General features: G+C 36.0%; 1 protein-coding gene across 8 annotated transcripts in view; it reads right to left on the minus strand.

Annotated features, from left to right (window-relative positions):
• Window positions 1–15,674, minus strand: part of PUM2 (pumilio RNA binding family member 2) — a 101,902-nt gene that overhangs the window by 43,483 nt on the left and 42,745 nt on the right. For 6 of the 8 annotated variants that reach the window (XM_054509608.2, XM_045884160.3, XM_045884159.3 and 3 more), the window contains 3 exons: window positions 9,647–9,772; window positions 6,764–6,906; window positions 5,493–5,622 (listed from right to left, as the gene is read on the minus strand). In XM_054509608.2, coding sequence (XP_054365583.1) covers window positions 5,493–5,622; window positions 6,764–6,906; window positions 9,647–9,772 — 399 coding nt within the window. The remainder of the gene's footprint in view (window positions 1–5,492; window positions 5,623–6,763; window positions 6,907–9,646; window positions 9,773–15,674) is intronic. The other 2 variants (XM_045884155.3, XM_045884156.3) reach the window with 1 other exon arrangement.

Here is a 15,674-nt window from a genome sequence, read left to right on the forward strand (position 1 = left end):
GCTGTCCAATTTTCCCAACACCATTTGTTGAAGAGACTGTCTTTTTTCCACTGGATATTCTTTCTTGCTTTGTTGAAAATGAGCTGACCATACAGTTGAGGGTCCATTTCTGGGCTCCCTATTCTGTTCCATTGATCTACGTGTCTGTTTTTGTGCCAGTACCATGCTGTCTTGATGACTGTAACTCTGTAATAGAGCTCGAGGTCCAGAACTGTGATGCCTCCAGCTATGCTTTTCTTTTTCAAGATTGCATTGACTATTTGGGGTCTTTTGTGGTTCCATACAAATTTTAGGATTGTCTGTTCTAGCTTTGTGAAAAATGCTGGTGGGATTTTGACAGGGATTGCACTGAATGTGACAGGTTTTAGTATTTAGATTTTGCTAGTCCCATAAAATTATTTGGGACATACACTGTCTTTTTCTATTCTCTAGAATTTTAAAAATTGAAATTATTTCCTCTTCAAATACCTGGTATTCACCACTGAAGTTTTATGCTGGCCTAAAGTTTTTGTGGGGGAAAATTTTTGATTACTTACCTGATTTCCTTAATAGTAATGGACTTCAGATTTTCTATATATCCTCAAGTCTGTTTGGTTACATTTTTCAGTAGTTATTTGTCCATTTTGTCTACATTTTCCCGTTTGTTAATATGAGATTGTTCCTAATAGCTTCCAATGATTATCTCATACTGGCTATTTATGCCTGTTTTAAATCTTTTTTTATAAGTCTCTCAGAGGTTTATCAATTTTATTAAGTCTTTCAAAGAAAATAACTTTTGGGATAATCTGACTCTTTTTATTGTATGTTTGCCATCTATTTCATTCACATCAGCTCCCATCTTTATTATTTGGTTTCCTTCTACAATTCTTTGGGTTTTTTCTCTTCCTTAGTTCCTAAGTAGAAACTTATTTTCTAATGTATGCATTTGAGCCTCTTATATTCCCCTTCTGTTGTCTTAGGTGTAGTTCACAAGCTTAATTTTTAGCATTTTCATGATCATTCAATTCAAAAGCTAATTTGTACTTATCTTTCTACTACTGAGAGTCTGAAAAGAGCCAGGGGCTTAAAAAAAAAAAAAAAAAAAAAGACATGGTCCCCATACTCAAAACCTGTACTTTTTTTTTTTTTTTTTTTTAAGATTTTATTTATTTATTTGACAGAGTGAGAGACAGCGAGAGAGGAAACACAAGCAGGGGGAGTACAGGAGGGAGAAGCAGGCTTCCAGCCGAGCAGGGAGCCCGATGCAGGGCTCGATCCCAGGACCCCGGGATCATGACCTGAGCCGAAGGCAGACGCTTAACGACTGAGCCACCCAGGCACCCCAAAAACCTGTACCATCTAGTAGCGTGTGTAATGTATTATTTCCTTAATTCTAAGATGCCACTTTGTTTTAAGACGTGACACTGATCTACTAACTGCCGTTCAGGGAGAAATAGAAAAAGCTGTTCCACTTTAATTTTAAGACATTTTCTACCTTTAAACATGGTAAAAAAATAAGTGCAGAATTGAGAAAATAAATCACAAATAGCTAAATGAAATGTAAGGCAGACAGAAGTACTAACGACAGGTCAAGTTATGTGCTACAGGAACGGAAAAGAAAGGATAATTATTGATGAAAAAGCACTGGGAAAGAAAGATTGGGAAGGCATCATGGAAAGGATATTAAAGGATGACAAGCAAAGCTAATTACAAAATGTTTATAAAGCTAGTTTAAAAAAAGGAAAATGTTAAACTCTATATATCTCAATTTTGCTTATAAAGTACAAAAGGGTATTCTAAGTGAAAAGTCATTAGCTAGGGCTAGAGGCATCAAAGTACAAGTATTTTTGGGGGGCAGTATATGATCTAGTGTGTTATGTAGAAGGATACTACCAATTAGATAGTTTGGGATTAGATCACTAAAAATATCAAGAACCAGAATGGTATAAACTAACCTGTATTTTTGAAAGGTAAATGAAAGGAGAATAAAAAGATGAATAGAAAAGACTGGAGGCAGACAGAGTTAGTGGGAGGGTAAGGAAGAGGCTGAACAAGAATAGCAGAGATGAAAAGAAATGAATAGGAGACAGAATGATTAAGAACGGACAAGTTACTGGGTGCCTGGGTGGTTCAGGTGGTTGAACGACTGCCTTCAGCTCAGGTCATGATCCCGGAATCCTGGGATCAAGTTCCACATCGGGCTCCCGGCTCAGCGGGGAGCCTGCTTCTCCCTCTGACCCTCTCCCCTCTCATGCTGTTTCTCTCTCTCTCTCTAATAAATAAATAAAATCTTAAAAAAAAAAAAAAAGAACGGACAAGTTACTGAATGTGGAGCACAGAAGAAAATCAAAAGCTGAAGCTGATACAGAGGCTGAAACCAAAAGTTTCTAGTTCAAGAGGAGAGTGGACAGCCTTGAGGGCGTGGTACCAAGCAAGCATCTGCCTTGCTGAGGTGTGCAGATGGGGACGTCCATGGCCCTGGTCCTCTGGCCCGTGGGCCCGGGGCCAGGGCACAACACAGAGATTGCTTGCTGGCCCCTCTTTCCTCCCCTCAGACAGTCCAGACTATTCCTGGGTAAAGGCGGCCAAGCCGAGGCTCCGAGAGCAGTGGTTTGAGCTCCCACTCCAAGTGATGAATTCATCTTAATAGTTTTGGAACAAGCCTTCCTTATAGTTTGTACTTCAAGACTAAAGACACTTAAAAGAGGGAAATTGCATAGCTCCCTTACAGCCAGCTGGACAACATAATTTTTAGCAGTCAAGAATTGACATTGGGTTGTTTTCTTAAGACTACACCTTGAAAGTCCACTTGCATATGGCACAGCCATTTGCACACTTAAGCATGAAAATGATCTTTCATCAAGGAGACGGCTCTCCTGAACTAAATTAGCATTAGTGGTTTGAAGAAGAGACCCCCTATCTGACCAAACTCAGCCAAATTAGATCAGTCTTTGGAGCAAGGAGTAAACCTGTACAAAGGTGGCCTGATCACTCCTTTCTGCTTGCACCATCACTGCGCAGCCCCCTCTAGGATGGCTTCCTACATGCAGGCTGTGTCCTGTACAAGGGGACCTGGCTGAGATAACCAATGAGAGCTGAAATCCTGTCAGGCTCCACTCACCAAGCTTAGTTTATGGGTATATGGCCATACCTACTCAGACGATGTGGCTTCTTTTCTAAGTTGTACCAAGGTACCCTGTATGGGCTAGGAGCAGCTCTGACCATCGCAGTACCATATCCCAGTTCTACCCAGGATTATATTCCTTACCTCAGAGGGAATGAAGAGTCTCATGAACAGATTAGGTTTATCGTAAAAGATGAAATATTTGACCTGAATTGAAATTAATTGTATAGATAAAACTTAAAATATTACTATGGATATGAATTACGTTGGTATGTATTTATATGTGTGTATATCTAGTTAAGTGGATACGCATTTTTACATATCAGAAATTAGCACAACTTAAACTTAGTAAATGTTGAAAATAAAACTATTTTGGTACTAGAAAAAAAGAGGATAGTGGAATTAATATTAATAGTGAAATAGAGTAAACAGTAAGGTAAGTAAATGTGGGAGAGAGTTCATTTTTTGACACTTCAGTTTGAAGAGTGGCTGAAACACACACGGTAATGTCCTATACAAAAGGAGAAATGTGTTAAGTGTTCAGCAAAGAATCTAAGATGTAGATGTAAACTCTAGTTTACTGGTAGAGGGATGATGGCTAAAAAGGTAAAAGTAGACAGACGTTCCCCCACAAAAAAGTAAAGTATCTATTGTCCCAATACTGGAAGTTAAGTTCAAAGAGGAAAGTAACTTGGCCAAGGTCACATGACTAAGTGCTACAGCAATTAGGCAGACTTGACTCCAAAGCATCTAGTCACTAAGCCAGACTATCTTTCATTTTTAAGGATATACACAGAGGAAAGGGAGACTTGATAAAAAGCATGAGAAAGGAAAGTCAGGAGAATAAAAGATCACAGAAGGTAATGTAATGGTAGAGAGCAGTTGTAGAAGAGTTGGACATCATCAATATGATGAAACACAATAAAGAACTGAGAAAAATAAGAATGGAGGAGAGGAGGTCATACTTTGCAATTGTTACTGAGTTAATATTAGGATTACTGCAAAGGAATCATGGAGGCAGGGCTTAAAAGTGAGGGGTAGAAAGAGGAGCCCAGAGTAGTCTTAGCAGTGTCTTCCATAAACTCTCAGCTCAGTTCCCTTTAGCCTTGTTTCCATGTCCCTCCACATCTGTAACTTCAGCTTCACTGTACATTTTCAAAGGTCTCTAATCCACAATGGCTCCAGGAAAGCAGATTCCCCGAAGCAAGTACATGGCTGGGGTTTAAAAAAAAAAAAAAAAAAAAAAAAAAAGGACAAGAACACTTCCATTCTATTATTTGTACTTCAGGGACTGCAGTATTAACATCTTCTCTTTATCCAGAGGGCTACACAAGATGATAAAATCAGACCTCAGAATCTCAGAGAAAATAGAATGAATGTAATCGATTGAGAAGTCCTTAAAGTAACACACTTCAGAAGTATTCAGCAGCACGTAACACATAAAAGAAACCCTCAACTACACTTATTTTCCAGTACATTAAACCCATTTCCGAAGTGATATGAATAGAAAATGTAACTACATTACAATTAAATGGAAACTGGAACTCACATTTCATTAATTAGCAATCTATATAACTACCCATGTACTAAAAATGAAAAAGCAGCATATTTAAAAGAGAATGAGTCTTTAGGAGTGGAGAGAAGGAAGGAATAGGAAGTGACCCATTACCTACTGATATTCAAATGCAGCTTTAAATTAATTTCACTTTATAAACATAGCAAGTGCTTTTATCAGATTAAGAAAAATACCTTCCTTCCATTATTATTGAAGTAGTAATTTTCTATCTGGTTTCATAAATATCTACTTCACAAAAAAATGTATTTTGTTGGCCCTTTCTGAAAGTTGTAGTGTGGTAATGGGAAGAAATCTTTATAATTTTCTTTGTATTAGGCTTTCAAAGGCATATTTCAAAGACACTATTCAGGTTATAAATAACAGTTTAAAATACTATAAATGGTCTGAACACAAAGGAACAATGTTCAAATTGGAAAATTTTAGCGGCAAACTTCTGAATATTAACGAAGTGACCTTCTTTGGCAGCAATGGCAAACAGAAGTTTTACTTTACATGCCAACTCTAACTGATTTTATTTCTTGAAATACTCCTTCAAGAATTCTGGGCTATGTTAGGTTGGGAAAATGCCACAGTTGATGCCATACACAGAAGAAAAAATGGATGCACTGAGAATTCTAGTACATGTATGCCATTCATGTTAAGTCTCACGAATAGTACTGATTTCAACTATTGGCATCTGAGTTCTAAATAACTTATTGCAAGGTAGGCAAGACTCTAAAGACATTTCTTGAGTTTTTTCACTCTCCAATGTGTCTACATTTAACATTTCAAACCTATGCAAATTTCTACAATTAACTAACTATAACTATATACCTGGCATGCCGGTAGCAAGACCCTGACCAAAAGCCAAAGTTGGATTTGCTGCTGCGAGTGACTCTGCCTGCTGCCCTTGTTGGCCCTGATTGGGAGTAAGAGGGCGCTGACCTGCTCCGGCTCGAAGAACCTACAAAGGACAAATGATTTCCTTAAAAATGAAATTATAAAGTAACAGATAAATAAATTTATCCCGGGCAACTCTCTACGTATGACACACAGTCTCTGGATATTCTCTGAACATATTTATGTGCAATGAAATGTTGATTTGGCATGAAAAAATACAAAATACTTAAAATCAAAAACACAATCACTGGCTCTTGACAACTAGAACAATTATTAAGTAACATAGAAATTTTAGAAGGCCTTTGGGGAAAATTATTTCTAGTATTTGTGTTAACAATGTAGTACTAAAAATAAGAGAAATTTATTTGGAGAGGGGAATTCAGGACAAGGGGGATTCACTGTTAATACCACCTGTGTAAGTAAGCCTCACATGTAGGTGTGTGTATTGTTCAGGTAGTATGGTATTTTCATGTTTGCCCAAAGAAGATATAGGTTAAAAAAGAATTTATTAAATCATGCTGTGGTATAATCTACAAGGACTGAGCCAAAGGACAGCTTCAACAGAACATCAATATAGTATTCAAGTATATAAAGGAAATTTAGAACAAAATTTAGTTGTCAAGTAACACTATTCTTGGAATTAAGTTGCTTCTTTGGTATAAATATGAAGAAATTGACAACCAGAATTCTGAAATCATCAATAGTGTTTCTACATTATTAAAATAGTTCCAGGAAAGCTGGGGGGGGGGGGGCAGCTTTGTAATAAAGATTTTCTATTTTAAGAAGTTAAATCTAATGTTTAGTGAATATATTTTCATCTTGCTTAAAAATATAAAGTACCCAGTAATTAATCTTTTTCTGCTCAGATATATACTAATATTTAAAATAGTAATTTAAATACTCAGAAGAAAATGAAGTGTTAATTACTTTGATAGGAAAATTAGCACACTTGAAGAGGTCATGAAAAGAAAATTAAAAATTGCTAGAGATTTCAAGAGTTTCAATAACAGAAACATAGAAATGGGAGTACATCCAAATCTTTAAATTCATATAATTAGAAAAAATGTAATCAATACTTGTATATCAATTATATACTAGGTACTATATTACATATTGAAGATGATGAAAAGACACAGATCTTGACAAGGAACTCATGCAATTTCAGAGACTCTCCAGGTATTAATTTAATGAAGGCAGGCCTATACCTGTTGCTGTCCAGGCTGAGCTTGTGATGCTGCTTGCTGATTTGCTGTGTTGTTTGCCGCAGCTGCAGCTTGTTGCTGAAATAAATTGGCTGGATACACCCCCCACGGAACACCATAATACTGAGGTGGAACCACTGCTGGACCTAAACCCCACACCCCACCCCACCCCCCCAAAAAAAAAGTTACTTACATTTTATAGATAAATGAGGTCAGTTACCATTAGATCATAAAAAGGAACAGTGTGTAACTTAGAGCAAATGTCCTTATAATCCTCTACCCACTTAACATCTGCTACATACTTTCTATTTTTTTCTGATTCTATTAGGGGGACAGTCTCATTCAGGTATGTTTATTAAAAGAGAAAGTATTCAGGAGTGACAGCAGCAGCCTTAGTGGAGGTGGTAAAGCTAACGTCAAGAGGACCAATGAATTGACAGGACACTTAGCAATGTATCCAACATTTACTGAATGCCAGTTTACGGGTTTGATACTGGCAAACATGTAATATTTTTAGGGAACATTAGACGTCATAAAATTTTAAGATTTACTATGTCAATTCAAATTCTCTTAAGAAAGATCATTTTCTGACTACTGAAAAGAATTACAACAATAAAAACACTTTTATCTTTTTATTTGCAATCTATAACATAAAACTAGGGAACATTCTGGCACCAAGCTTGCTACAACTGTTACTTGAATTGTAACTCTTGAATTTAAAAATATATTTAATTAAGTTTTTATTAAACATATTCTTCACATTTGAAACAGAATTAGTCACAATTCTCACAAAACAATTGAAAATCACATGAAAATAAACTTCAGTGTTTATATGGTTAGGAAAATGGGACTAGTGAGTCAAGACAAGAAAGAACTAGGTAATATAAAGCACAGACAGACACAGACATGCAAAAGCAAAGTAGGAAACACAGAATGAATTCTTATTGCTCTATTCTATTTATTTAAGATAAATTTGCTTCCAGGAGAGGAAAGAGCATGCACATATAGCCCCACCATTAAGCTGATGAATAAGATGTCATTATTATGGATTGATACAACAAAGATGGCCTAAAATTCCACTGGTATGATTTTAGTATAGCTATTTAACATTTTATAAAGTTAAACTCTTGGTTTTACTTTGTTTTGGAGAAAAGTAAAGCCCAGTACACAACTGTACTGAATCAACTAAAGTAAAAAGCATTAAAAAATTTAAAGATAAAATCTATTTCTACAATGAGAACTATTAACAGGATTTATGAAGGAAGAATACATTATCAAAACAAGAGTGAGACATCTACCTAGAACCTGTCTGCCCAAAACAGTAGCCAGAAGCCACTTGTGGCTACTCAAGACTTAAAAAATTGGATAGCCCAACTGAGATGTGCTATAAGTATGATATACACAAGATTTTGAAGACTTTGCATGGGTGTGTGTGTGTGTGTGTGTGTGTAAAACATCTATTAGTAACTTAAAATTATATTAAAATGATATTTTAGGTATTTTGGCTAAATCAAACACTGAAATTAATTTCATGTTTTTTACTTATTTTATAATGTAGCTACTAGAAAAATTTAAATTACATTATCTGGCTCACACTGTATTTTACTAGGTAGCACTGGTCTCATGAAGCCTAAGTCCAGAATGCCTACTTACTCTCAAAACTAACAATTTCTTAAAGGGGCTTCTTTTGATTCCATAGATTGTACGATACACCAGAACTTTACATACTAACATCCAGTTAAATGGCACCAAGACAGTTCATCCCTTCTTTATGGAATCACATGCAGATCTATACCAAACACTACTGAATATGACAGGTTAGTTTCAGTCTGCTAAACAAGCTATCAAACAAGAACTTGAAACTAACATTTATTTTTTCACTTCTTAAAGTCTTGAGTATAAAAAAAAGTCCCAAACTCCTAGGAAAAGACTAACTGTTCTATGGTCATGATAACAACTCGCAGAAGTGGCACTTACTGACAATTCATTTCAGTGAACAAAGTAAAAAAAATCATGGTAGTCTAGAGTTAATGAAATTCAACTGCCAGGCTCACTCCAGTGAACATACATCTGTGGCTGATATTACCCTGTTTCTGCCTCTGTGACCAACATAATAACCCATACCCAAGACTCATTCATTTGTCTCTATACCCAACTCAGCCTAAAATAACTTCCTCATAACCCCACAGAAGATCAACAAATTGCTTTGCTCAACAGGATAGTACCTGACCAGCACACAACTCTCCTTACTTAAAAAAGCAATAAATATAGTTTTGGGTTTAAAAACATTTTTTCCCCAGCTTTATTGCAATACCACTAACATGTAACATTGTATAGTTTTGGCTTTCATTTCAGATTTTGAGTGGTAGCTTCAGGTTTTTGACAGTTAAGTTCTTTCCAACTCCATCCCTCCATTTTGCCCTTCAGTTGGCTTACACATTTTAATACTGCTAAATAAATTACTTTCTAGATACTCATTCTCTCAAGATTGCTGAAGCTCCTTACCTCACACTTTCCCTGACATGGGTATTTATAGCACCTACCCCCAGTTTATTTTATGAGAAGTGACTTGATTTTGCATTGTCTCTGTGGGCAACAGAAACGGTCACAAAAAGGAAGATTTGTGGTTGACAATGTAAGATTTCTGAAACTACAAAACTGAAATATAAATCAACTATGTATATGAGGAAAGAGTTACCAGGCTTAGGCTTTTTCCAAGCATTACAACAGGAAAAGTAGGAAACTAACTCTCCGGAAACTTCAGTTCATTTTAGATAAATGTTTCATTTTCCTAGAACTTCAAATTGCCCAAATAGACAAAAATAAAGCTTATACCAGAATTAAAACTAAATCCATAATAAGCAACAAGGATGAAGAGTAAGTTACCTGCTAATGTTGCTGCTGCAGCCAATCCTGCTGCAGTGTATGGATCAGTCCCTGGAGGAGCAGCACTAATAATATATGGATTTGGCACAAATGCAGCTGGAGCAAGGCCTGCTGAGAATACACCAGCTGTATTTAAAAAGGGAGGAAATAATGAGTAAATGTAAAGTATGAGTTTCTTCATTAGGTAAAATCATTTCTACACTAAATTTGGAGTGAGGGAAGAGACTGTGTATAATGGTTCAAATTCTGATTAAATGAGTGACCTTGGGCATGTAACACAACCTGACTCTAAGATTCTTCGTTTTTGAAATAGGTGTCTATCCACGTCTTAAGAGGATTTTTGTGAGAATTACATGATCCTGATTATGAAATGACTATATAGAACTAGCACAACAGGCACATGATAAATGTTGAGAGCTAGAACTACTATTGTTCAATGGTAGTTTTTCATTCAATCTTTATTAAGCTATACTATGAGCTAGGGGATTCCAGTGAGGAAGACAGATATGCTCTGCCCTCACAAATCAATCCATCTAATGAGAAAAACAAGCAAATTGGCAATTAGAATATAGTATAGTAAGTGCTATGGACATAGAGAGAAGGGGTACTTAAGCTTCAGAAGGAGTGGGTAGGATGAAGCGGGACTAAAGGGCAAGACAAGACAAAACCAGTTATAATCAGAAGGAAAACCCATAAAGATCTTCCTGGGTTATGTTAAATAGTTTGGACTTTACCCCCCAAAAGCAATAGAAGAAAAATGAAGGGCTTTAAGTAGTATGGTGACTTTAAGGCCACTTCTGCATCTAATGTATGCCAATGTGAACTTAGCAAATGCTACAAAAGATTTTAAAATATTCATTTGCAGTATTTATTAAGAGAGACAAGACGACTGCTGGTTTCGAGGAATCACTGTGTATACCATTTACCATAAAGTACTAACTGCCAAAGCTGTCTCTTCTGGAAAATAATGGAGACAAGTTGAAGGTGAGGAAATAACAAAAGGGGTGTGTTTAAAGTTAAAAGAGCTCAAAAAGGTTCAATTTAAAAGATAATTAATGGGGTGCCTAGCAGACTCAGGTGGTAGAACATATGACTCCTGATACTGGGGTTGTGAGTTTGAACCCCATGTTGGGTGTAGAGATTACTTAAAAATAAAATCTTTAAAAAAAAATAAGATGATTAAGAAGGGGGAATAGGAGTATAAAAGCAAGTGGACATAAGTAACTTTTAAAAAGTATCCAAAAGGAGCACTTGTCTTAAAAATTGAGATTCAGAAACTTCATTCTGTATTATAGCAGTTTTTAAATGTTTTGACTGACCCATAATATGAAATGTATTTCACATCGACCTAGTGTCCATATACACATATACATGCCACAAATATCTCAAAAAAAATTATCTTTATAAAGTTCCAACATAACCTATTTTTTACCTAATTTTTCTTTTTTATATTAATGTCTATAAATCTATTTAATTTCTAAATATAGTGGCCATAACCCATAACACTGATCTCATGCACAGGCACAAAAAAGCCATTTGAAAAATATGCTTTTAATAGAGGAAGAATTAAGAGGGTTCAATAAAATCCCCGCACTATTTAAAAAATCATTTGCTCAGAGTTGCATCCTTAACTACACCTGAGGGCAAAGGTTTCAAGATTTCCTTCTGGTTCCTCTACCACAAATTATCTTTATCACAGGAGAAAACAAAGGATGCAGCGGTATTCATATCCAGTCATACCAGTATAAAATCTCAAAGCTAAGATGTAATTTTTTTATATTCCATATTATAGGATTTAAAAAGACCGCTTTTAGGGCGCCTGGGTGGCTTAGTCGTTAAAAAGACTGCTTTTAAAATCTCAGATACTATTAGAGCATATAAAATGTAAAGCCAAAGTCCTCATGTACTCTTTACTGACCATTGGTTTATATCCTTCTAAATTTTTCAATTTTATAAATAATTTTAACACAGCTTTCTCCACATTTATGTTATAAAGCAGACAGGAAGTTTCAGATATTTGAAAAACAAGGAATTAGTTTGACCTAATGGATACATATTGAATCTTCTGTTGAAAAAAATGTTTCTCGCATGTTTTAAAGAGCTCACGAGTCACTGAAGAAATATTTACAACATACTAGACATACTAGCCATCAAACAATATGCTTGTGTATTTACATATATGCATACATATTTATGTTTGCACATATACACATACAAATATGTATCTGTTTATACATGCACACAAGTAGAAATATATATCCTTTTACATTTTTAAATGAACACACACATTTTATACTGTAGGCTATGATACTTTAATATGCTTTTTTTCATTTGCCAATTAACCATAGATCCCTTTCTATGTCAAAAGATAATCTAGGGCGCCTGGGTGGCTCAGATGGCTAACTGCCTTCGGCTCAGGTCATGATCCCAGGGTCCTGGGATTGAGTCCCACATCGGGCTCCCGAGTCTGCTTCTCCCTCTGCCTCTGTCTGTCTCTCTCATGAATAAATAAATAAAATCTTAAAACAAAACAAAACAATCTATCAAATCATTCTTTCTAATGTATAGAAGGAATGTGATTTAATCAGTCTATTAACTGCTATATATTCACATGGCTCACTACGTTTTGTTATAAATAACAGTGCTCCTATTATTCTTTAAGTACAAAGGGGTTCTGCATTATCATTGTATCTTTATAAACATTCACATAAATGGGAAAATATATATCAGTTCTTGTTCAGCATTTCCATATTATTCTCCAGGAAAGTTGTACCAATTTATATTCTCATCAGGAACATATGAGAATGCCACTCAGACTCCTGCCAAAATAGGACATTACCAAACTTTTTAAACAGTTGTCAATCTGAGACGTAAAATAAAGCATTAAGACATTTTTTTTTGTTTGGGGCGCCTGGGTGGTTCAGCCAGTTAAGTGTCTGCCTTCGGCTCAGGTCATGATCTCGGGGTCCTGGGATGGAGTCCCGCATCAGACTCTCTGCTCAAAGGCAAGTTTGCTTCTCCCTCTCCCTCTATGATCTCTCTGGCTCTCACTCTCTCAAATAAATAAATAAATAAATAAAATGTTCAAAAAAATTTAAATGAGAGGGCGCCTGGGTGGCTCAGTTGGTTGGGCAACTGCCTTCGGCTCAGGTCATGATCCTGGAGTCCCAGGATCGAGTCCCGCATCGGGCTCCTTGCTCAGCGGGGAGTCTGCTTCTCTCTCTGACCCTCCTCCCTCTCATGCTCTCTCTCATTCTCTCTCTCGCAAATAAATAAATCTATAAAAAAAAAATTAAATGAGAAAGATAAAGTTATGTCTCTTTGATAAAGAACCAGAGATTAAAACAAAAAAATTTTTTCATGAACATTTTATTTAGGGGTGCCTGGGTGGCTCAGTCATTAAGCATCTGCCTTTGGCTCAGGTCATGATCCCAGGGTCCTGGGATCGAGCCCCGCATCTGGCTCCCTGCTTGGCGGGAGGCCTGCTTCTCCCTCTCCCACTACCCCTGCTTGTGTTCCCTCTCTCGCTGTGTCTGTCTCCCTCTCACATAAGTAATTTTTATTTATGTGAGAGAGCGAGCGCACAAGTGGGGTGGGGAGGGGCAGAGGGAGACGGACAAGCAGACTCCCCACTGAGCAGCACTCCGAGATCATGACCTAAACCGAAGGCAGACGCTTAACCTGCCGAGGCATCCAGGCTCCCCTCTCATTTAAATTTTTAATCTATCAGGAAGAGAACCCAATTATCTCCAAGCTATTTTCCACATACACTCTTTTATCGTTTATTTGAGATGTCAATTAAAATTAAAATCTTTTCCCACCATTGCACACTAAACAGACACATGTGCACATCTATTGCAAAGCATTCGTGTCTACTACCTACTTGTATATGCCAAAGTCAGTACAACAGTTTTAATCATTGAAAACGGTAACTTTTGAAATATGGTTGAGTAGGTCTCCCTCTTTCCACTTTAGTTTTCCATTAATTTTCTCGTTTTACTTTTCTAAGACAAACATCAAAAACTTTCAAGTTCTAAAAAAATCTTACTGGGATTCCAACCAAGAATACATTAAATCCTCAAATTAACTTAGGTGAAGTGACATCTTTATAATGTTGAGTTTTCTCCAAAATGTATGTGTCCACATTTATCTGAGACGTCAGGAAAAGTTATAGTCTTCTATGCCTTGCATATCTTTAGTTACTACCGACTCCACTCCTTAGCTTCTAATTTCTCTCCTCTCTGCCAAGTACTAATTACTATGGGTTAAGTGTTCTTGGAGATCTCTTAAGTTTTCTTCTCCAGTTCATTTCATCCTAGGTGACAACTACTCAATAATGAAGCCCACCTAGGTCTTTTTACTTACAAGACTCTGAAGTGGTTGGTTTTCACATCATTTTGTTGTTTTAAGACCGCTGATCTTGGATGGCTTAAGTCCTTTATCTCCTAAGATTGTGAGTCAACTTTTAAAAGTTCTTTCTGAAACTTTAAGGTTCTCTTATTTCTACATCTCGGGTGTAAATTCTACTCTTTGTTACACAACTGACTGCTTTCTGGCTGATCTTTATTGTTTACACTGTCAATTTTGTTTGCGATACTATCTGTGAGAAGCTCTTACACTCACCTGTCCATCAGGTGATATCAAGACTGCCAACTACACATCATAAAGTTAAGTCTCCAAACCAAGTCTTATTTCTATTTGTGACCTGGGTGCTCTTACCACACATGGTTAGCATGACTCAAACTCCAATCCTGGTAGTGTGTAGGCCCTCTATTGGTTTGTCCCTCTTATAGCCCTCTGCAGACTATAGATTCATTTCTAATTTACTCCTATGGCTTATCTCTCAATTTCCTAAAGTACAAAAATTTCCCAACCACCTAAACAATCCTTTTTCTTTTCTCTTTCTCTCCCTTACTGTATCTATTATCTCTTTCTGGCCCTGTCCATGAGCCAAGTCCAGGTTGCTACTTATTTTTATATAAACTAAGAACAATTTTAACATTTTTTAACAGTTGAAAATAATACTTTGCAACACATAAAAATTATAATGATATTCAAATTACAGTATCCACAGTAAAATTTTATAGGAATATGGCCATACTCAGTCATATGTCACTCAAGGTTCTTCTGTGCTGTAACAGCAGAGTTGACTAGTTGTGACTGAAATCACACGGGTTGCAAAAATTACAATATTTACTATCTGGGCCTTTATTAAAGTTTGTCAATCCCCATTCTAGAAGAATCTTCTAGAGCCACACTATTACGATAGTTACAACCAGATACAGCTACTGAGCATCTGCTCAAAGTGGAAAAATGCACACCTGATTAGAAAAGCTTCATATGAAGAAAAAAATTTTAATTTCTCATTAGTAAGTTTTATATTGGTCACATTTAAAATGACATTTTTGGATGTAATGGGTTAAATAATATATTCAATTTAATTTCACCTATTTCTTTTAACTTTTCAAAAATGTGGCTACCAAAGAATTTAAAAATCTATGTGGCACATATTATATTTCTATTGTACAATGCTGTTCTAAAATGGGCTTTCAGCCAGCCAAGAGATGACTAGGCAAACTTGGATAATAAGACTGATGGTCAACAATGAATATATTTAACTACGGAACAAAGATTAAAAGGTGGAGTCAATTTTGGTAAATTATGCTTAGAAATATTTCCATTTTTATTCAGGTTTTCAAATTTATGTGCACGGTTTCCTAGATGGCTTCACAAAGAAGTTCTGCCAAGTTTTAAAAGACGACGTAAGTCCAATGTTACCTGCAATACTCTTTAAGGTATTAAAAGGGGGGATAGTTCTAAATTGTTTTTATGAAGTGACCATATTCCAAAATCTGACAAAAATGCAAGGAAACACACAAACTTAAGGACTAATTTCATGTACACATTATTGATGCAGACATTCTAAATAAAACATTAGCAAATTGAAAGAGCTCGTTAAGAGATTATACGCACTTTTTTTTATTCCGTGAACACAATTATGGTTCAATTAGAATATATACTCAGAAAT

The sequence above is a fragment of the Mirounga angustirostris genome, unplaced genomic scaffold (genome assembly GCF_029215605.1).
Source record: "Mirounga angustirostris isolate CCGP_5_RB_7025 unplaced genomic scaffold, mMirAng1.0.hap1 SCAF_10, whole genome shotgun sequence".
NCBI lineage: Eukaryota > Metazoa > Chordata > Mammalia > Carnivora > Phocidae > Mirounga > Mirounga angustirostris.